Source organism: Rousettus aegyptiacus, unplaced genomic scaffold, assembly GCF_014176215.1.
Source record: "Rousettus aegyptiacus isolate mRouAeg1 unplaced genomic scaffold, mRouAeg1.p scaffold_m13_p_5, whole genome shotgun sequence".
Lineage (NCBI taxonomy): Eukaryota > Metazoa > Chordata > Mammalia > Chiroptera > Pteropodidae > Rousettus > Rousettus aegyptiacus.
The window spans coordinates 22,262,009-22,284,317 of record NW_023416308.1 but is presented as its reverse complement, the minus strand read 5'-3'; the positions used below and the strand labels follow the sequence as shown (position 1 = coordinate 22,284,317).

Sequence of the window (22,309 nt, the reverse complement as noted above, 5' to 3'; positions counted from 1 at the left end):
TGCTGTGGACCATGGGAGATATTCCTGGGGAGAAAAAATCTTCACCAACAGAAAGAACATTGGTGCAAACTGCAGCAGCTTCTCTGGTGTGAATCACAATATTTGCTGCCTGTCTCTTTACAAGAGACCTCTGCCAGACTGAGGAAATTTTCTGCGAACTTCAGGCTGTGAGGGTGGGTGTTAAATCCACAATCAGCTGCAGAGGCTGGGAGCAGTTCCAAATGCTGACTTGAAGAATTGCTGTCCTCTGGTTGGCAAAGAGGGCACCAAGACTACGTGGCCACCTTTTCTGAGAGGAAGCTAAGAGGGTGGATAGCCAGCTGGCATTAACTGTGTTTCTTGAACAGCAACCCCAGGGATCTCAACCTAAGAGGTTTGGACGAACTGGGCTGGAAACTTCTAACCAGCTCTGTGCACCATCCTGAAATTTCTGGGTTCTGAGAGACATCTAATTGTTTAGCACAGGACAGTTATAATAATGAGAATTTACTGAGTGCTAACTATGTATGAGGCACTGTGTCAAGAGCTTTACGTGCATTTTCTCATTCAATTGTCACGAGATCTCTATAAGGTGGGTATTATTATTTCCATCTTCTAGATGAAGACTGTGGCCTCCAGAGGTGGACTGGCTTTCCCAAGGTCACATGGCTAGTGGGTAGGAGAGCTGAATGGGAGCCCAGGCAGAGGTGAGCTCTTAAGCATCGTGATGGCATGCAGAAATGACTTTAGGAGTCATCTACCTCAGTGTCCTCAGCTTTGACCACAGGTTAGAATCATCCGGGAGCTTCGGAAAACTACCTCTGAAGGAGTCCTGCTGAAATCCGTTAAATCAGAATATCGGGGGGTGGCACCAGGCATTCAGGAGTGGTTTCGATGTGCAGCTAGGAGAACCACTGAGGCAGACAATGAGAAGGGGTGATGCTGCAAATGCAGATTGTCTGAAAATGTAATATCAAGGATTGGTGGTCCTTATGGTGGCCAGTGGGGTGAGAGGCGGCACTGGCCAAGACATGCTGGTGGCTGCTTCATTGGGGCAAGAGTAATGGTAGGCTTCTGCTCCAGAAGTAATACCCAGTCCCCAGGGAGTGAGGAAGAGGGAGCGTCTCAGTGAGTAGGTAGGTTCTGGGGCCTGAATCCTCTGGACACCTCCTCCCCTGGATTCTACACCTGCCATGGGCACCTATGGGAGCCTCAGGGAAGCTCCTAGGCCCACTTCTCCCACAAGCTGGAAACACTCTGAACCAATACCTTTCAGCCCTGGCTGCACATTCAAATCATGTGGGGAACTTCTGGAAAATGCCCAGGACCCACTCCAACCCAGTACATCAGAAGCCAGAGGAAATACCAAGCCCAAGCATGGAAATCAGCAAGTATCACAACAAAGCCATGTCTACGCAGAAGCTCATCAGAGCTGCAGGGAGACGCTGGAGTTGAACATCCGAATTGGAATCCTGCCTCTGATGCTGATTGGCGGATTAGCCTTAGACAAGTTACTCAACCTCTCTGAGCTTCGGTTTCAGGATCTGTAAAATGGGGTTGAGACTAGCAATTATAATCCAAGGCTGGGATAGATTAATAGAGATGACGTATATATTGTGCTCAGAAGAGTGCCTAACACATGTTAAGTGCTCAGTATTAATATTATTGTTTTATGCATTGTTTTGTTTAAATGGCGGGGGCAGGGAACTCTCCATTAGTGATGCTGGGGCCAGTTTTACAAGTTAAGCTGGGTCAGGTATCTTTTCTATCACCATCACGTTCCTGGCAGTGATCCCAGACAGAGCCCGAGAGAGGCCTGGTATAGGGTGGGCAGAACTCAGAACCTGCTCTTCAGGTCAGCTCCCACTCACCTTCTCTGTCAGGATGCTGGGAAAGATGACAGCTGCCCCCTAGTGGCCAAGGGCAGAAGAGCACTAAGCCATTTCAACTAAATCCTGAAACCCCTGCCCTAGCCCGGCTTCCTGCCCTGCCTCTTACTAGTCCCCAGTTCCAGGAGTTTCTGTTGGCAAAGGTTTATGCTAGCTACAAAGGTTTTCGATGAATTCTGCCATTTCGGAAAGAGCTTTGATTAATAATATAAAGTTCAAATGAGGCCAGGTAGGTGTCAGACCCTGGGCTATAAACAAACACTATCGGTCTGAATTAATGGGTGCTCATGATTCTAAGAGCTAGGAAGCTTTAACTTCACCTTTTTGGAAAAGCAGGCTGGAGCTGTGCTGGTAGGTGGAGAGTTTAGTGTCCTGGCCACCCCCTGTCCAGCCAGGGCCATCTGGGAAAAACTTGCCCCATCCCAGAGACATACAACCAAGTGACCCAGAGCCCTTCCTTCCTTCAACTTCTGAATAGCTCCCCTGAGAAAGTGACCAGATAAGGGACAGGGACATGGGAGGCAGGTGTAGGTGAGTTGGAGACAGACCCTCACCCTTTTTTCCAGACGCAGAGTGAAGCACTGTTTACTCAAGAGCTTTTTATTACCCTTTTGCCATCTTTTCTGCAAACCCCTCAGATACAGACTGGAAGAAACTGCATGTCAACCCCGCCTTCAGTCAACCTTTGGGCCACAGGACAGAAGAAAAGACCACCACCCCACACTTTATGAGGAAGCCCGCAGTCTAGAGCAGGCCATGCAAATTGCTGAAGGTTTCAAAAGACTGCAGGTGTGAAGGAAGAAAGGAGGAACAAGGGGCACCCTGCCAGCGATCAGAGAGGTTTCCTGAGAGACAGGTGGAAGTGCAGAGATGGAGTAGAGAGAAGGCACGTTGCTCCAGGAACCAGATCCCTGCATCTGAGCATCCTGCCAGGTTGGCCAGGGAGTCTGAGGTAAAGGCAGAGGCCCAAAGTGAATGGGTCTGGCAGAGCCACAGAGAAGACAGGAAAGAGCACGTCATGTTTCAGGTCTGCAGTCTCCGCGGACCCACATGGCCCCACTGTCTGGCTGGCTCGGGAGAAGGCGGAATACAGACCATGTCTTCTGGGCAGCCCAGCCCACTACAAGTTGCAGGACGGCACCGCCAGAAGGAGGGACATCACAGGAGGCTGGAGCTTCTCTGTTGGTGTCAGCAGCATGGGCTCATTTTAGAGGCCATCCAGAGCTTGCTGGACCAGGGCATCCAGGGAGGAAGATGAGTGGATGGAGACGCCAGGGGCACCGATGCTGGTTTCCCAGCAGTCAAACCCATTACTGGTCAGTGCCTGCTTCACAGCCTCTACCTTTGGACTCTCCAGATCTGGGGGGAGGGAAAGCAGCAGGTCACCCTTGACAACTGTCCACTCTCTTGGAGAATGCTTGTCCCAATTCAAGGAACAGGTGGGCTCTCAAGTCACATGGACCTGGCCTTGTCACATATCGGCTACAAGGATTCAAGCAAGTGACTTCTCTCTGAGCATCAGTCTCCTCGTCTGGTAATGGGGCTAATAATATCTACTCCCCAAGGGTCACTGTGAGGATTACATGGGATAGTACAGGTAAAGTGCCCGGCACAACACCAGGCACACCTTACATGCTTAAGAAATGTTCTCTCTCACTGCTGTCATCGACTCTGAACTAGCAACCAGTGGTCAAGGTCTGCTGAGGTTAGGATGTGATGACTTCCTGAAGCCTGGGAGTCCCACTGGGGGTGAGGGGAGGCCTCTGGGGCCACTATGGACTTACTGCAAAGTGAAGGGGGAAAGCAGGACAAAAAAAAAAAAGAGAGAGAGAGAGAGAAGGTACAAGAGAGACTGAGAGAAAGGAGACCAAAAGGAGTGGGCAAAAACTGCAGAAGGAAATGGAGGTGGGCAGGAGCATTTAGTCCAGGTCATGATGGCAGTGTGGTATGTGGGTGACTGAAGATCACTAGGAGGCCCTTGCTGTCCCTGGGCCTTGCTCTTTCCCCAAAGACTAAGGGGAAAGAAAACGCTTTGTTTCAAAGCAGGGTTAGTCCCCGTCCTGGCCACATCAAGAAGTGACAGTGAGGGGTTTGAGGTTGACATGGGTGGTGACAATGTCTTGGTTATTTTTTGAGCTTGTTTGAGGCTTGACAGGTAAGAATGTGGTAGAAACAGCCACCAAAATATGAGCTTTTACCACAGTCCAGCCCTGTGCCAGGCTCTCTCAAAGTATTTTTCTCCTTGAATCTGGACAACAATCTTATAAACTAGATGTCAGCATCCTTAGTTTACCAACGTGGCAACAAAATCCCAGAGAGATAAATTACCTCGCCTGAGGCCACAGAGCAGAGGCAGGACTTGTTTACAGGCCTCTTCCTCCTCCCACAGGAAATGCCCAGGTAGAACCTCTGTATGAGTGTAGGCTGGCAACCCTACCCACCCCCAAGTACCTGGCCTGAGGAGTGTGATGCCACAGCCACCACCACCAGCACCAGTGAGCTTGCTGTGCAGTCCATGGGCCATGGTCATTCGGCAGAGCTGGTCCAGGGAGGTGTGGCCCACGCCAAGGGCATTCAGAGAGTGCTGGTTCACGTCAATCAGTTCCTACAGAAGATTCAGTCTGTTTCCCCCCAGCATGCCTGAGGCCGAGGTCCTGTGCTCGCCCCATCCATCTGACAGCTGCTGATTTGGGACAGCAAATGGCTTTGACCACCTAGCACAGTGTCCCTCTCTGTTGGTAAAAGAACCTCTCCTTCCTGCCGGACTTTCCATAGGGCTGGGACGGGGCTGGCCACAGAAGCTTCTGGCCATGGTGATTGGTCAGGAATGGGCATGTGGGCTGATCAGGGCCCTCCCAAGGTTTTCTCTGTCTCTTTCCACTAAAGTTGCCACAACTGGTCAACTTCAGAGGTAAGCCGCCAGAGTTATCTACTGTGCACAAGGTCAAAGATTACATAGAAGACAAAGAGAGATTTCAGACCAGGTTGTCTTGGCCCCTGGATTAAGCTATGACTGAAACTATTCCCTCTGGTGTTCTCAGTGACAAGCCAATAAATTCCTTTTATGGTTGGGATGGATTTCTATCATTTATAGAAGTCTCAAGTAATAAGCCATCCTCCAGCTGCCTCAGGTACCAACATTCAGAATAAAACTTGGTTTGCGGTGCCCGCAAGGTCACACACAAGTGGGAGAAACAGTTCAGGTTTCTTTGATTATGCATAAAATTCCTTCTCTTCCAAGGATCAAATGTTGATGAAGAAACAAAACTAAGAACTGCCACTGCCAAGGCATCCCCCTATTTACATTTCATTTACTCCATCAGTGCTTGCCAGAGACCTACAACATGCCAGGCACCATGCTAGATGCTGGGGTTCTAAGAATGAGCACCCAGCTATGGTTCCTGCCATTGAGAAGTTAGAATGTGGGACCTGGAGTCAGGTGGGCCTGGGTTTGAGTCCCAGCTTGGCTACTTTATAGCTGTGTGTCCTTGGGCACGGTCTTTCACTCTGAGCCTGGTTCCTCCCTTGTAAAACAGGGATGGCAAGAGGAAACGCCTCATGGCTGTGAGGCAGATGAGGTGAGTCTTCCATACAACACCTGGCATAAGGTCAGTGCTGGGCAATAGCAGCTGCTATTAGTAATTTTATGATTATACCGTTGTCTCCATTTTACAAAAGAGGAAACTGAGGCTCAGAGAGAAAAGGTACTTGCCTAAGGTCACTGAACTAGTAAGGGACTGAGCTGGCACCGGGAGCTGGGTCTGCCTGACGGGAAGCCTGTGACTACCCTGCCTCCAAGAGTGCCCTCGGCACTCCTGCTGCCACCCATCTGCACTGTTCAGCATGACGGCACACAGCTCTGCTCCAGGGTGCTGGGAGTGCCTGTGCGCCATGAGGACTGCCAATCACCAGCTGTCTGCAGAAGCCGACCTGGTTCTCCTGACCAGGGAGCCGGGCAGGGCAGGGTGGGGTCAGCTCTTCCCTGCAGCCTGTCTCATATACACCCCCAGCACTTCTGACAAAAGAGCAGACAAGCATGATGGCCCAATGGCAGCCCCATGTGCCTTTCAGCGGGCCCGAGGGCTGGATGCGAGGGAAAACTTCTGGGGGCCTCTCTGCGCTTGAGCGCCAGGTGTCACATTGCCAAGGCAGGTTCCAGACACCTGTCACATTCTGATCCAAAATCTGTCAAGGATTGGATGACAGGTTGTGACACAGGAGAACAGCTCGCTAGTTTGAGTGCAAAGCTGTCCGGGAGCCGAGCTGCACATTTCAGCGGCTGCCACAGCCAAAAATACACACAATGTATAATCAACGAGCTGTTCTGGGGTATTCTCCGGGGGCTTAACAGGGTGTATTTTAGGCAGTACTCTATCATTATTAATTTCCTACTCAGAAGGACTGTGTTCCTTCCTTCCTACGTGAAGAGAATTGAGAGCCAGCAAGGCAAAGGCTGGGACGAAAAGCAAAGCGCAGGAATTGGGTGGAGTCTCTGCACCTGGCTCAGAATAAGTGCTCATTGAAGACTTACTGACTACAGGCATAAGTCAGTTTGACCCCTGGCTCAGCCACTCACTAGCTGGAAAACGCTGGAGAAAGTTGCTCTCTTTAGACCTCAGTTTTTAGATCTATAAAATGGGGCAACATACCTATTTCACAGGTAAGTCGTAGGGATCAAATAAGAAAGCATTTGTGGAAAGACATAGAGTAGCAGCTTCCATTCATTACAGGGGCTGTAGACTCAAATGGCTACAGTGGGAGAGGGAGGCACCAGGCAAAGACTGAACCGGCTGTGAGTAATACGTAGGAAGTGGTGGGGGCTGGGGAGAAATAATGGACACCACAGGAGGCCCCTTGTGCACTTTCTAATTGACTGCCCTGCACGGCCACGCAGGCTGGGGCTACCCGATCCTGTGATTCAAGGGAAGCCACATGACTTTTTAATGTCAGCTCACCAGGCCAGATGGACCACATCTGAGGATGAGGCGCTCTGGCTTACTGAGCTGGCATTTCCTCAGGCATTGTGCTTGTGCATTACCCATGGGACCTCACTGCATTCCTAAGACACCACAGGGTATGAGGCCAGAATTAAATCCAAAGCGTGAGGTCCCAGCCTCTACACTAGAACCATGCAAAGGGTGGTGGCTGGGGTAACAATGATGATAGCACAGTTTTGGACTATGTCTGATCCAAAGCATGTGGGTGATAAATATTACTGAATGAACAGACAGTTAGCAAAAAGAGCAGGGAAGAGGCAGCCAGGTAAGAAATCATCCCTGGAATCATGGAAGGCTATGTCAGCAATAACCTGGTGCTCCTACCACGTGTGACCCCAAACCCGGCCCATCATGCTTAGCTCGTACTAGGCACTGCCCTCAGCACTTTCCATGTATCCTCGCACTTAATCACTCCAATCCCCTAGGAAGAGGCTTAAAAATAAGGCACACTTGCTTGTGTGCATACACACAGGACCCAAGGTCTAAGCTGGGCCCCCGGAGATTGCCAGTATAGTCAGACCAGACAGCCCTTGACTCAGACAGTGGTGCGGGTAAGTGACCTTGGGTCTTACTTCCAGCAATAAGTAGTGTTCCGGGGCTGGGGCCCCTGTCATCTCTCCCAGCACTCGCTCGCACTCCAAAGAAATGGCATTTATGGAGGTCAAGAGGGGTGTCACGATCTCTGGGAACTGGAGGAAAAGGAACAAAGACCTGTGAAACCTAGGGGCAGGCAGGCACTGGGCGACTGCCCTGGAAATGGGGTGGGGGGAGGAGGCATCCCCATGGCCCACACCCACCCTGAGGAAACGTCCTCTCCTTCTGGCCTGGTCTCTCTCTGCCTTGCCCACATGCCCAACATACGTAGGGGATGCTTGCTGCAAAGCTGGCATGTCTAATAACCCGTCCCTCCTCCCAGCTGGAGTATGAACAGACTGCCTCCCTATCCCACCCCTCCACTAACGCATGGGGCAGGGGGAGACTCTGGCTCGCACACATGACTGTCGTGACCCATGGGACACCAGCCCAAGGATAGAGCAGGAAGCACCTTGAGCATCTTGTTCCTAAAGCTGGCAACGAGAGCCTTGGTGCTGCGAGGGACTTTGGTGTTGGTCAGCAGGATCTTCAGAGACGGGGGCCTGTGGGGTGAAGAGGGTCCACAGTGAGCTTAAGATGGAGGAGATGGGTCAGGGCTGGGGCTAGAAACATTCAGAGGGGCAAAGGCTCGTGACACCGAGCCCAGCATGCCTGGAGCCGACCACAGCTGTGTCTCTTGCTTTAGCCTTGGGGTGGATGATCACTTAGTTCATCATTCACTCATTTATCTTTGGGCACCTATATGTGCTGGGCACATGTGAGGGCCTAGCATTGCCTGGGGTTAGTAGAGCATGGCACATTCATGGAGTCAGAAGTTCAAAGTCTCTGCAGTGAAGAGTACAAGAAGGGGTCGAGGTTCTGTCATGTGAGCCACCTCAGAGAACTGGAGTAGAGGGTGCTGTATATTTAGAAAGAAAAAGCAACAGGTCCTGGATGGATTGCAGAGAGGTCGTGCAGAGAGGGAAGACACCCAGGTTAGCTGGTGCACTCAACACAGGAGCTTGAGGGAGGGCAGGCTTGCAGAGGAGTCAGGTCCCCAGCACACTGAGCCCATTCTGCTCCAAAACCAGATGTGGTAAGAGGGAGTCAGCTGTCCTCGCTGGGATGCTCCAGGTAAGAGAACAAAGGGTCAGGGAGGCCACAGTAAGCCGGCTCTCCAGCAGGGTCCCATTTTCCTCACCTGCCCTCTGAACTCTAATCTCTCATAAAGCCACAATCCCAATTGTCCTTGTGGTTAACTGTCTTTGGGGGGTAAAGCCTCTTTTTCTTGTCATCCCAATCTGCCTTTCAGAGGGCTGCTAGCAGGGACAGAGGGTGGAGACTTTGGATGAGCTCTGGCCTGAGACTGCTGGGGATGAGCAGACCCTTTGATACCTTTATTCGCTTTTCTTTTCACAGCTCAAGATTGTAAAATCCAATAGGGCTGGAAAAAGCTGCCAGAAACCTGCTTGATCTCACCGCCCATAAGCCCATGAAATTAATATCGATTCCTAGCCTTGGAGGCCAGCTTTCTTTTTTTTTTTTTAACTTTACAAAAGATGAACATTCTATTTGGCTTTTCTCTTGCCTTTAAAGGCAAGTCGTTTCTCAAAAGAGCAGTGTTCTGGGAAGCCGCATCTTGATCCACTTTGCAAACAATGCATTTATTTTATAGAGAAGCACCATGCATGGAGCCCTTACGAAAGGGCTTCTCCATAAGCCACTGGTGGGATTAATGTGGTCTGGCCTCTGTTTCTCAGAGAATCCACCATCTGCTCACAGCGGGGCCCCGCAGCCAGCAGCAAAGGTCAGTTTGTTCTGTTCCCATCCATTGGGGCGGGAGGAGTTTGGGAACTGCCTCTTTGTCTTTTTTAGATAAGTCCTCTGCAACAGGTCTCCTGCCAGGCCCACAAAACCCTGGGCTCCTATGACATCCTGTGACCAACACCTTGGGCTATGCCCCCTTGTGTACTCCACCTGGCTACCACCTCAGCCTCATCTATCTCCGCCTGCCCTGGGTGTTTGCTCCACTCAGCCACCCTGGCCCCCTGGCTGCTGCCCAAAAGGCCAGGCACACTCTCGCCCAGGGCCTTTGCGCTTGTGTTTCCTCTGCCGGGGAGCCACCCCCATCCTCAATAGCCCCATGACTCACTCTTGTATTTCATTCAGGTCTCTGCTCAGAGGCCTCTACTGATTATCCCATCCAACTAGCTCCCTCCTTCACCTTGAGCACCTTGCCCTGCTTTGTTTCCTAAAGGCACCTGACATGCTCTTAAAGAGCAATTTATTTTTTGATTGTCTCCTCCCACAAAATGTGAATTCTGTGAAGGCAGGACCTTTTGTTCCCTGCTGAGGCCCTACCACCCAGTACTTGCTCAATAATATTTCTGGAACAATGAATAAACTTGGTCAGCAAAGAACTAAGAACTTTATAAACACCATTTATTTCATGCTCAGGATCCCCACTGTATAAATAAGGAGATGGAAGCCTCAACAGTGACTCCATCCAAGGGTACGTGGCTGGCAAGTGGCAGAGCTGGGCTCAAACCCAGGCCTACGGACCCTAGGGCCTCTGTCTACACCACACAAACCAGCCCCTGAGCATGCCTCAGGGCCTCTCCCCGTCCCCCCAGCCTTGGAAACTCTCCACCATTCATCTCTTAATTCACCCTGGGAGCCAGCACGTGCCCAGGCCCCATCTTAATTGGTTTTCTATCCCGGGGAGCCCAGTTCAATGCTTAGAATACAAGTGGCTCTCAGGAAACAGTGAACGAATGAAATGCCACTGCCTCCATGAAACACCCCCAAATCTGCTGCCTGATTTATGACGCCCCTCACTGTCATCCAGCAGACTGAGAACCCTTTGGATGCCTTCCTTCTGAAGGTTACAGTTGTGACTGCCACCTCCCAAAGACTGTGAGCCTGAGGGCGGGCCTGAGCCCAGACATTTCGGAATCTGCTCACTCCAGCACATGGATTCAGTATACCTGGCAGAGCCGGCTCCCACTTGGGCCTTGAGGCTTCACTGCTATCGACTCCACAGGCAGCCAGAGGAAACTGTGCTGCACTCCTAAATGGCTCTGCCTCCCCCTCTGTGTCGAGCAGAGGCAGTCACCCAGGGGGATTTTGCAAATCAAGAGGTTCAATTCTTCATGTTCACTTTAAGAATACTTAAAACTGCCCAGGCCATCAAGGGTATGCATATCCAAAAGCCACCAAGTATCTGAAGGACATCACTTTACAGAAGCAATGTGTGCCATTCTGTCATTACAAAGTTGGAGCTGGTAGGTGTGCCCAGGCTAAACTGTGGGGGCTAGATGCAGGGTCAGTGGCCCAAAGAGTGTTGCATCTTTGCTGCACATGTTTAAAAATGCAGAGAGGAATGCTGAACTTATGGGTTTAGATGTAGATTCTCTGGTCTTTGAGTATAAAGCTCCCAAGATGTGGCTCAGAACTTCCATATTGAGATGATCCCCGCTGAGAAAAGAGCAGACTGTTCATAAACCAGAAGAGAAGGTTGCACAGAAGAAAAAACTGAAGAAACAAAAACTTATAGCCTGGAAGTAAATTCAGCATCAATTAATGCTAATAAAAGTAAACAAAACAAAACAAAACAAAAAAACAATGAAGAGCCTCAGAAAGGCAGGCTTGGCTCCTGGAAGCCAACATAGCTGGGACAAGAAGATCCCAGAGGTATGACAGTGCAGCACCATGTCATCCCAGGTCACTGAGGAACTAACAGTGGCCCAGCTGGTGAGGGCGCAGGCCAGGAACTGCTGTCCATCCTCAAAGACAGCCCTGGGTAAAGAAGGGGAAAGTCAGCCCTGGGACCTGCATAGCCATAGAAAGGCCCACAGTGGTGACAAAGTGCCCTGAGACACACACCATCACCTGACCTGATCGAGGACTCAGGGAAGAGCCAATAAGCACCCACTCCTGCTTGCCCCATTCTTCATTCCCTGCATCTGACATTTCCACTCTGAGTACAAACAGAATAGAAGATACTGAAATTTAATATGCATGTTTGTAATTCCAGTTACGCCAGAGGGAGGGGGTAAAGAAACATGTAAAACAGGTTGAAAGCTGCCAAATGTTCTAAGCCTTTCTCAAGCTTCCCTCGGTCTCCCATCCTGGTTCTGCCTTGCGTGCCCTCATTACCACAACTCTCATATTGTCTTGTGGTGGCTTTTGTGTGCATGTCTGTCTCCTCCCACTCGAAACTGTGTCTAAGATTTATCTTTATATCCCTAGTTTCTAGTACAGTGTCATCAGGAGCACATAAGATATCAATTCTTGTTTGCTGAATGAATAACTAAATGAGCATCCACGGGTCTGGTGGGAAAGCCACAATCTGCAAGGTGAATGGCACAGCCACACATGACTTCCCCTTTAATCTCTTGACAATTTAAGAGGTGGAGTACAGAAGGAAAGAGCAGGGCTTCCTCATTGCCGATGGCCTATGAGGGCAACATCCTGGGAGAGCAAAGCCCAGGGGCACCTGCCCCACACGTTATAGAAACAGAGCTCCCTGACTGGACACGGCCAGGCTGGAAGGTGCTGCTCCACCCCAGAATTACCTCTTTATGGATGAAATCTTTCCTTGTTGGTATCGTAGTGCTCCTCCTAAAAAGAAAAACCAGTGGGTCAGAAAAGCTACAGATCTTTGCCTCTTAGGATTGGATTCTGGGGTTGGTTTAAGTTTCACACCATCCAGGGAACAGACTAAACACCACAACTATGGTATCAGCACTTTAGCTCAGGAGGGCACAAAGGCATTCCATGTTCTGCCAGGGAGTATTCACCAGGCCTCAGGTTCCGGAGTCACTCCCTTCCCTCCAGGCTGCCTGGCTCCACATGGTGAAGTGATGAAGGTGGGGCCCAGGACCATGCCTAGGTCCAATAAGCAAGGGAAGCTCAACTTGTGTGGTCTGCAAACGCCATAACAGTGGTTCTACAGCTTTACTTGGCGACTTCCCTGGGGAGCTCCCTAGCACTGTAGCTTTCCGGGCCTCAGCCCCACCCCACCCCATCCCCCCAGAGATCCGGGTATAGGAAGTATAAGGCTGAGATCTCTTCCATTCCCTTTAAAACAGAAAAATGCTATTTTTCTCAGAATCCATTGTTTCTATTCATCCCAAATTAACAGAACCTGGGTATCTAAGAATCTTAATAATGAAAATAAAGAACACAAGCCTGAGGTAGCACCTACCCCAGGTGCAGACAGAGTTATCCACTCCAGAGGGGTTACCGTGAATCACCTTCTCTCCCTGGAAGGCCCACTTGTTAATTAATTCCAAATCTTCCGCTGCCCACCTGAAGAAGACACAGAAACTCATCTTTATCACAGTGGTGAGTGGGGGCCAGTGGTCCCCTTTGGCAGCATAGGCAGGGGTCCTGGATGGGCTTGATGGAAACTAAAAGGCCATGGGGCTTGGGCCCTCAAACTCAGAGAAAACAGCTTGGAACCTCTCCAGCTAAAATGCAAACCATACCTTCTCTTCCCTCCAAAACCTCCCTGCCTGGCACTGTGGAGCGAGCCCCAGCTTTGGGATCACATGATCCTAGTTTGCCTCTTACTGGCTGAGTGACTCTAAGCCTGTTACCTAACCTCTCTGGATCCCACTCTCATCTATAAATGGTTAACTCCAAACTCTACCGTCCTCAAAGGCTAGTGGCAAGGTGTCCACAAGCAGCAGGCAGTAGCTATTACTATAACAGACCCTTACAGAAGCACCCACTCCTGAACCAAGCCAGCCTTGAAGAGCAAGCAGAGGGATGGCTTTCCCAAATGCACAATCATTATGAATTACAATTCCAGACAGCCTTGGTGAGCCAGGTTTGCCCCGGCCATCTCTGGCAGCCACTCTGCCTTCCTTGGAAGAGGTGTGGGCTCACTGACAGTTTTAAGTAAATTGACCCCAAATATGTGAGTATCAAATAAGAATAAACAATCAACCCCAATCCCCCATCCTTTTCTCTTGGCTCATTTCCTTTCTGTTGATTCCCTTCCCTGTGAAACAGCAGAAGGCAATGGTGGTTTGGCGGTCTCGGATAGTGCCACAGGAGTCTTCACAGGGGATTGGATTCCCATGCCTTCTGATTCGGAAATGCTGGGGGCGGGGGTTGGGGCCTGCTCTCCCCAAAGGTTCTGAAAAGGAACTACTGGGTCTTTAGGGAAGGTAGAGAACTAGTGGAAAGGAAGTAGCCTGAAAAAGCCCACACAGACACACGACACTAACAAGTCACCCTCTGCTTTCTAGTCTGTCAAGCCACCCTCTGCTTTCTAGTCTGTTGCATTGTTGGTAGGTGTCTATTCAGGGGACCCAGGCAACCAGGCCTTCATTATCTGGGTTATAGTCAGCGATTAGCACATAGTGATGAACAGCTGCCACAGAATCAAGGCTGGAAAGCCCCTCAAGGGACCATCTAGTGTAGACCTGCACTTTGAGAGGAGGAAACGGGAGCCTCAAAGAGAAAAAGGTGTTGCCCGAGGCCACACAGCAGGTTAGCAGGCAAACCGGACTGAAATTCCTGGAAACCATCACCTCCCATTACCTACAGCTGCAGTCTCCCATTATCTGCTGGATTCTGCCCCTGACTAATAACCTCCTACTCCACCCCTCCTTCGCTCCATGCACAGGAGCCATTCAAAGCAACTCAGGAATGACGACAGAGGTATGATATCAAAAGCCCCCAGACCCACTATAGACACAGAGACCAAAGCGACCTTTGGGCTTAGTCTGAATTCAACTCTATTTTAACCTCTATGTCTCAAAAGAAGAATTACTGACAGTGACAGAACTTTAAAAGGACACTCACCAGGGCCTGGGAAAACAGAAAACCACAGCATTTTCAGGGCAGAGAAAGAAAACCTCAATTCAAAGCCAAACACAGGAAGGGGACAGGGCTCCTCAGCCACAGGCCAGCATACCATGTTCTTTGGGGTGCCCCAACAGCGGACACAGAGAGCGCAAGAACATTCCTCTTGGAGGAAACACAGCTGTCCCCACCCTGGCAGCCAGCACTATCTGAGTAGCCTTCTCTTCTGCTGGCTACTCCAGAGACAGATGAGGCCAGCAGTCCACCCACACAGCACAGCTGGGCTCCATGTGGCTGGGACTAAAGGATCCCTGTGGGAGGGCTCCCCCGAGCCATCTAGGTCAAGGGACAGGCCTCACCAAGAAGCTGCCAAGCTGGCTTCTGAGGCCTCATTCACTACTCCTGGGGTGAGGCCCAAGGCAAATTGCATAACCTCTGTACTCAGGGTGGTTTTCTCAAGGAGTAGTCTCCAAGCAACAGAAACTCTGCCAGCAACTCTGTACTGACAAGCCTCACTCACTGATCACAGTGACAACTGCACAGAAATATACTCCCTCTGTAGAGACAGGTCAAGTACACGCCCTATCAGGCACACCTCCTGTGCTTATTTCTGGGCACGTCATAATTTTTTTCATAACCATCTGGTATGACCTGGCAATACCTGCACCAGTGTTAGTACTACGATTTACAGAGGAGCCAAGGGGTGCAGCAGCTTGGCCAAGGTCCCACAGTGAGTCAATGGCAGAGCTGAGCCTAATGCCTCATCTAAGCTGTTGCCATCTACACCTGGGCTCTGGTTTTCTCTACCATACCATGGGCACTTGAACCCAAAAGAAGCAAGGTGGGGGTGAGAGGTGGGGTCTGGGGAACTCACGTGGTTAGTGTAGGGGGAAATGCCTGGGTTCAAATCCCACTCTGCCATCACTAGTTGTGTGGACTGGTCCAGCCTTTGGCCTCCCTGTCCCTCGGCTTCGTCTGTAAAATGACCACGTGACACCTCACAGGATGGTGGTCAGCTCTCAGTGTGAGAACCCACACTCAGATCATGGACCATAAGAAGGACGATGAGCAGGGAGAGGGCCATGATTACCTGTTGGCAGCCTCCCCGTCTTTCAGTGGGTTTGGGATTTCCTCGCAAGCAGTCAGGAGGGCAGCTGCCAAACACACGGAGTAAGCAGCACTGGAGCCCAAGCCAGCCCCGGCGGGCAGCTGCGACCACACCACGATGTCCAGGCTGGGCAGGGCCCTGAAACACAGAAGGGCACAGAGTGACTCTTTCGAAGGGCAGTGAGGTGCCACAGTTGAACCAGTAGCCCAGGCCCAAGATTGGACATTGGCGAGGCCTGACTCTACGTGTTTGGCCCAGTTTTCTGAACTTGGGGCGACTTCCTGAATCCAAAAGCATCCCTATAAGATGACAGGAACTTGTGGTGAAATCAGACAACTTGAAAACAGTAGTCATTTAAATCGCTGTGCTGTCCAACCAGCGCTCTTCCTAAAAGTGCCTCGTGTACCACCAACCATTTCTCCAAAATCCTTCCTGTTCCCCATACAAGCGAGGCTCTCATGGCCCTGCTCTTAGCACAGGCTGGTCTCTCTGCCCAGGATAGTTTTGCACCTCTTTCTACCCCGGAAAAATTCCTACCCATCCTGCAAGAACCTTCTCAGATGTCGTTTTCACTGTGACACTTCCCATGACTACCCAAGAGGCCATTCCCAGCCTCTTCCCACCACACACATGGCGCTGGGCCACTTAACTAGCATCTGCTGTATGAGTGAAGGGCTACCCCCTGAGCTTTCCCTTTGGATTCTGGACCAAAAAATCATAGTGTTGACTCGTGGTGTGCCAGTTCACATACAGCTGACCCTAGAACAATGGGGGGATTAGGGGCACTAACCCTGACTGGCAGTTGAAAATCCACATGGAACTTAAGTCGGCCTTCTGCATCCGCAGATGTGAAACCTGAGGGTTGACTGCTTATTTATGAAAAAAAAAAAAACCATCAATAAGTAGACCCACATAGTTAAAAACCAGGGTTATTCAAGGGTCAACTGTATAATATTTCTAAATCTCCAACAGTTTTGAGGAAAATAATACAACAACAATAATGGCTACTATTTATCAAGCAACGTGCCAGGGTCTGTGTCAAGCCCTTCAGATAAATGAACTCATTTAAATTCACAAGAATGCTACCAGGTAGGTACTACAATAAACCCCTTTTACAGATGAGAAAACTGAGGCTCAGGAAGGGTAAGAACCTCAAGCAAACCAGCACGTGGCCATGCTGGGGTCGGAACCAACGCAGCCTGACTCTCAGCACGTGTTCTCTATCACTGTGTGACACCACCTCAACAGGACCGTCAGCGTCTAGGAGCTGGCTTTCTCAGGTCCTGTCGTAAGGGGTGAAGTGGGTACAGGCTTCACTTTGCTAATCGCGGTGTCTCCCCGGGGCCTGTGGCAACAAGGGTGCCTCCATGGGCATGGGGTGGGAGAAGCCACAGTGAATTCAAGAATAGAACCTGCTTGGGTTCTACTGAATTGAAGAGGGAAGAGGAGGCGAAATAGGGTTAAGAATGTCAGCGTAAGGATTAAAGTGAACTGAGTTGATCCCCAGCTCTACTACTAACTAGCTGCATGACCTAAAGTGACCTTATCTGTGTCTCAGTTTCTCCCTGTGCAAAACGAGATCAATGCTCCTCTCATAGGGTTGCTGTGAATATTATAAACAGACCATATATAAAGTGCCTAGTATGGTGCCTGACACATGGTGAGACTGCTAGCGGCTACTGTTATTAGAAACCTGGAAGGGAGCATGTGCATTCTTCAGCAGCTAAAACTAGAGAAACCCTTGCTCATTTTCCAATGAAGGCTGAACCAAAACTGTTCCCCGACCACACACATACCTCTGCTTCCGGCAGATGGACAGGTACAGGTAAAGGAAGGCCAGCACAGCCAGGCGCTCGTGCTCAGTACAGTCCTCAGGGAAGCCTGCCACCTCCTTCAGCTTTTCCACTTGCTCTTCGGTCAGCACTGTAAAGTCACCTTGCTCTGTCACACAGGGAAACGAGCACACATGGATGGGTGAGAGCCTCAGGTGCTTTTACAGACAACAGAATACAAAGAACTGAACGACCATGGGATTTGGAATCTGGATGGACATGGACTCACTGTCCCGGCACCACAGCAGAAGTCCTTCAGTGGGCTTTAGGCTTTGGAGGCACACTTGGGTTTGGGTCATGACTGTGACACTGACTGGCTTTGTGGCCTTGAGCATGTGACTTAACCTCTCTGAACTTCTGTTTCCCTCCTTGGTAAACAGAAATAACAACAGTAACTCCTCTCACAAGGTTGTCATGACGATAAAGTTAAATAAGGTACATAAATCCTTAAACATCTTTGGGCACATAGTAAGTGCTTAATTAACAATAGTTTAACAAGACATACACACAAAGTGATGCCAGCTCAATCACTCAAAAGCCTGGGTTTGACTTCCATGATATAAAAACAATACCAAAGGCAGTATTATGTCATTCCCCCAATAGTTCCCTTTCTAAAAACATAATTAGCGAGAACAGGACATCCAAATAAAACCAATAAATATGAAATGTGGAGATCTATTGGGGCAGGAGGGAAAGACCAGGTAGCAGTTTCTCTTCCAATGCATGTAAGAGGCTGGAGCACCTTTGCCTGAGACGCTGAGGAGGCAGAACAAGTCTGACCAGCTTACCGTCACAAATCACTCCCTGAGTCCCGTGTTAAATTCTAAAAGGACATGAAATTACCTGTGTTGGGAGACTTCAGGGTGGGGCATGTATTAAATGCTATGTATTGACTAAATTAATGATACAGTAAAAGGCAGCCAAGCCAATGACAGTATTATGAGAGCCCAGACATTTCAGAGCTCTGTGACGGAAATGGAATGGTTCATTAAGAACCTGGGCTCTGGAGTTTAGAAAGATCTAGGTCTGAATCCTTTCTGTATCACCAACAAGCTGTACAACCTGAGACACCTGGCCCCTGAACTTTAATTTTCTCAGACATAAAATGGGGGTGAATAACACCACTTGCCTCCAGGGAAGGCTAGAGAATTCTAAAGTGCTAGCACACACAACATACTAGTTCAGTGCCTGAAATACTTAAATGTCCAATAAATGTTCACTGTTTATTACTATTAGGAGGGAATAGTGAAAGAAAAAAAATTGCAGATCCTTGTGACCAAATAGAAAACAGTCTCCAAAAGGCTCAGATTCTGTCTCCTTGGAGAACTGATATGTCCTCATGTATGTACTATCTTCTGCATCCCGGCCCTAGCCCCACCTCCAATCCTGCTGGATCCTCATTGCCACCCTCTCAGGCAACATGACTCTGCTCACAGAGGCTCAGAGAATTAAGTGACCTGCCTATGCTCACATAGCCATGTCCCATCATACCTAGCTGCTTCCATCCATGCTACTGACATACAGAAGCAGCAGCCAGGTCTCAGGGAATATTGTAGCCTGGTCCAGTAAGCAAGGTCCAGGTTGCTGTGGATAGACATTTTCTGAGACATGCTCCAAATCAGTGGCTCTTAACTGAAAGGGCCCAGGGGAACCCCTTCAAAATATATCTCCCCATCCCTACTACCACTTCTGATTATCAATAAGAGAAGGGCAGCATCAGGAATTCATCTATATTGTTACAAACAACAACAACAAACCTCCCCAGGGATTCTCAAGGCAGGACTGAGGTTGAAAATGGTAGCTTGAAAATGAGGGTTTTCCACTCTTACTCCATATTCCTATAGTATCTGGGAGTGGCTTGCTATGGACTGACTCTCATAGGGGACAGGAAACAGTTTGGGATAAATCCCTGGAGGATTCTCACTTGCCCCACTATGGTTGAGAAACACTGTACCAAACAATGAGAGGAGACAGCAACAGAACCCACATTTCAGCTCTGATGCAGGTGATGACTCCACTGATGGAAAAACTTTGCCTGCAGATTAGTGGACACAACATTCTCAAAGCTATCAAAAATTAGCAGAGAAGTCTTCATTTATTAGAAGACAATCTTGATATACTGAAGAAGAAAAAGAGACTCATACAGTTCTGAAGTTTGTATGGACTGACCCAATTTTAGATAAAAAACATGATACTCCCTATCTCAATCAATCTACCTATAGAAAATAATCTAGGAGGATTAACACCAAAACGCTTGAGTTGTCATGCAGGGTGGGGGAGTGGAAAATAATAATAGGTCATTCCTTTTACTCAAAATGTTCCAGTATTGACTGTATTTTCCAATAATACATATACTTTTATTTTAAATACCTTTTAATTATACAAAATGTCAATACATTCTCCTTGTTAAAACACCATAAGAAGTCTCCCTTCGTCCACTCCTGGCCCTTAAGACCCTCCCAGATGTCACTAATCACCATTGTCAGTTGGATACATATCTTCCCAGCCTTTTCCTATGCATTTACACACATACTGATACTTACCCTGTGTCATCCTTCATCATACTATACATGCTACTGCGCATCTTGTTTTTTACTCAACAGTAGGCCTTGATATCTGTCCACAATAGCCCACATAGATCTAAGGCATCATCTTATGCTTTTACATTTAAAAAAATTAATAAATAAGCAAAACTAATTTTATGGGGTCAGGAGAAAAAACACCCCAAGAATGGCTGGCCTCTGGCTCCCTCAGGACGGGCTGGAATAACTACTCAGCCAGTTTTTTTTTGCCCAGGCTCTTTCCACACCTGGTTCCTCCTCCCTACACTTACCCAGAAAGCTTGTGTCTAGCAGCTGAAGCTTAGCCACATCCCAGGTCCGCTTGATACCAATGTTTGGTAGGTTAAGGTCCAATTTCCCATTGCCTTGGGGTTGAAGACGGAGGAATGTTCTCAAATTCAAGGCCACAGCCAGTGCTACCTATAGAACAAAGGGCAAAAGCAGTTAGCCTGAGGGTGGGTGGCCACAAGCCTGAGTCCTATCTTAGGGAAAAGGGACTAATTTCAATGTACTGAGAGAGAGAGAGTAAACACTGGCATACAGGTCACTCACCCATGCCTTTGGCAGACATTGCTAATCAATTGTGGCACACTCTCTCACTAAGTCTGGGCACAACCTTTACCTATCAATTTAGAGGTTTATACCTACTTATATTGCTTTCCCCATGCGAAACTTTAGAGGTTCCCAATACTAATGAGTGGCTTCCCCATAATCACCATGTTTTCAAAGATAAATATAAATAAAAAAACACAAAGAATGACAGAGAGGAATGGGAAAAGCATAAGCTTTGGATTCAGACAGATCTAGGTTCACTCCGAGCTCTACCAAGGTGTATGGGACCTTGGTCAAGTTAGCAATCCTCTCCAGAGTCTAAACTACCACATTGGTAAAACAGGATTAAAAGTTTAACCTCAGAGCATAGTTGTAAGAGTTAAATGAAATGATACATGTTTCAGACTCATCTCCCCGACTTCTAAATGGGGAAGTACCCCAAATTCGGTCCTCAAACCTCTTTTTTTTCCTCTGCTGAAGCTCACTTTCTAAATGATCTCATTCCACTTGTGGGGCCTTGCCTATTGCCTTTTTTCTATCTTACTCAGTGGGCCAGAGAAGCCGTTCAGTAGGCATAAGACCTGTCTTTTCCTTATCTGGCTGAGGAGAAACTAACCTCCTCTCTGCTTTACTCCCAGGCTATGCCTCAAGTCTTCCTTTTGGCTTCCTTTAAAATTAGCATCAGGGAGAAGTGGTGCCCAATCTGTGAAGGCTCTGGGGGCCTTTTACCTTGCCATAGACCACAGCATACTCTCCATGAAGGATGATTTTCCCTGGAGCGGACACCAGCAGGACTTGTGACAACATGGCTGCTTGGAACCCTGAAAGGGAAAGCCAGAGAGAGAACAGAAGTTCCCCAGACCTTACAGATCTCAGAAAATGCTTAGTTCAAGCTCATCATTATAAGAAAAAATGGCAGCTACCATTTAGCACTTGCTATGTGCTCAAAAGGCAGCGTGGTGCAGTACAGCAGTGAACCAGACACATCAGAAAGATCTGGGTTCAAACCCCAGCTCTTCTACTCCCCAATGATGTCATCTTAGCTAACTCACTTAAATGGCTATGAATTTCAGTTTCTTCACATGTTATATGGTGACAATAACTGTACTTACTTCAATAGGTTTTGGGAAGGTTAAATAATGCAAGGGAAACACTTAGCAGTGTCTGGTACATTGTAATCACTCGATTACTGATAGCTGGTTATTACTAGATCTGTTCTTGGTTCCAGCTTTTATTACTACTACTACTATTATTAAAGGTAGAAATTTAAGTGAAATCACGGACCAGAAAGCACTCTTTCCTGGACTGTTTAGACTGTTTCCAATCTGTCACAATTATAAAAAGGCTGCAGAAAACCGCTATTACGCCCCTTTTTGCACACTTAAGCCAGGGGAGGGGGTTGGCCCAGGAGACCTAAGCGTTCTAAAAAGCAACCTGCTGGGTCTACGAGTGTGCATTTTAGATTTTTACAAATGGTGAAAAATTACCCTCCATTTAAAGTTCTAAGTGCATTAATTACCTGAGTATAATATGACTGAACTTCACGATAAGTACTATCGTGACCTCCTTTTCTTAGCGGGGAAACCTATTGCTTGTCCAAAGATCAAATCAGGTCTGTCAGATTCGAAGTCGCCGACCCCCTCAGGACGGATCCTCGAGTTGCGGAAACTGAGCCTGAGAACCTGGGAGCCTGTCTGGGGTTGTCCTGAATCTCGGCTGGGACCTCGCGCCACCCGACCCCAAGACTCTGGCCTCTCACCTGACGCTACGGTCAACCCAAAGGGCTAGAGCGCGAGCCGTTCGCGGACCTCAATCCAGGGAGCCACAGCCCGGGAGAAAGCGGCCTTTCCTTCCTCCCAGCCAATCAGAGAGCGGGATTCGGAAGTCCCTTTACCAATTGGCTTGAGTATTGGCCAATATCTGTTGCCAACCAAGTCGTCACAAGTTTCCCCGCCCAGCTCCTTCCGGAAACCAATGGGAAACAAGGCCCTGGGAGTGT

General features: G+C 48.9%; 1 protein-coding gene across 1 annotated transcript; it reads right to left on the bottom strand.

The window, feature by feature from the left end:
* Nucleotides 1-2,452: 2,452 nt before the first annotated feature.
* On the bottom strand, nucleotides 2,453-22,179 carry MVK (mevalonate kinase). Its single transcript, XM_016125056.2, has 11 exons — nucleotides 22,070-22,179; nucleotides 21,040-21,131; nucleotides 20,031-20,178; nucleotides 17,162-17,306; nucleotides 15,348-15,503; nucleotides 12,648-12,751; nucleotides 12,016-12,061; nucleotides 7,911-8,001; nucleotides 7,438-7,554; nucleotides 4,320-4,473; nucleotides 2,453-3,227 (listed from the first exon to the last, which is right to left on the bottom strand). The coding sequence occupies exons 2-11, from the start codon at nucleotides 21,115-21,117 to the stop codon at nucleotides 3,076-3,078; spliced, it is 1,191 nt and encodes a 396-aa protein (XP_015980542.2). The 5' UTR covers nucleotides 21,118-21,131; nucleotides 22,070-22,179; the 3' UTR covers nucleotides 2,453-3,075.
* Nucleotides 22,180-22,309: the final 130 nt, after the last annotated feature.

Excerpts from the sequence above, each read along its gene's own strand:
- MVK (XM_016125056.2), bottom strand. The coding sequence starts at position 21,117 with ATGTTGTCACAAGTCCTGCTGGTGTCCGCTCCAGGGAAAATCATCCTT. Across the intron at positions 20,179-21,039 it reads ATGCTGTGGTCTATGGCAAG|GTAGCACTGGCTGTGGCCTT; the intron begins GTAAAAGGCCCC and ends TTTGTTCTATAG. Across the intron at positions 17,307-20,030 it reads GCTAGACACAAGCTTTCTGG|AGCAAGGTGACTTTACAGTG; the intron begins GTAAGTGTAGGG and ends CCTGTGTGACAG.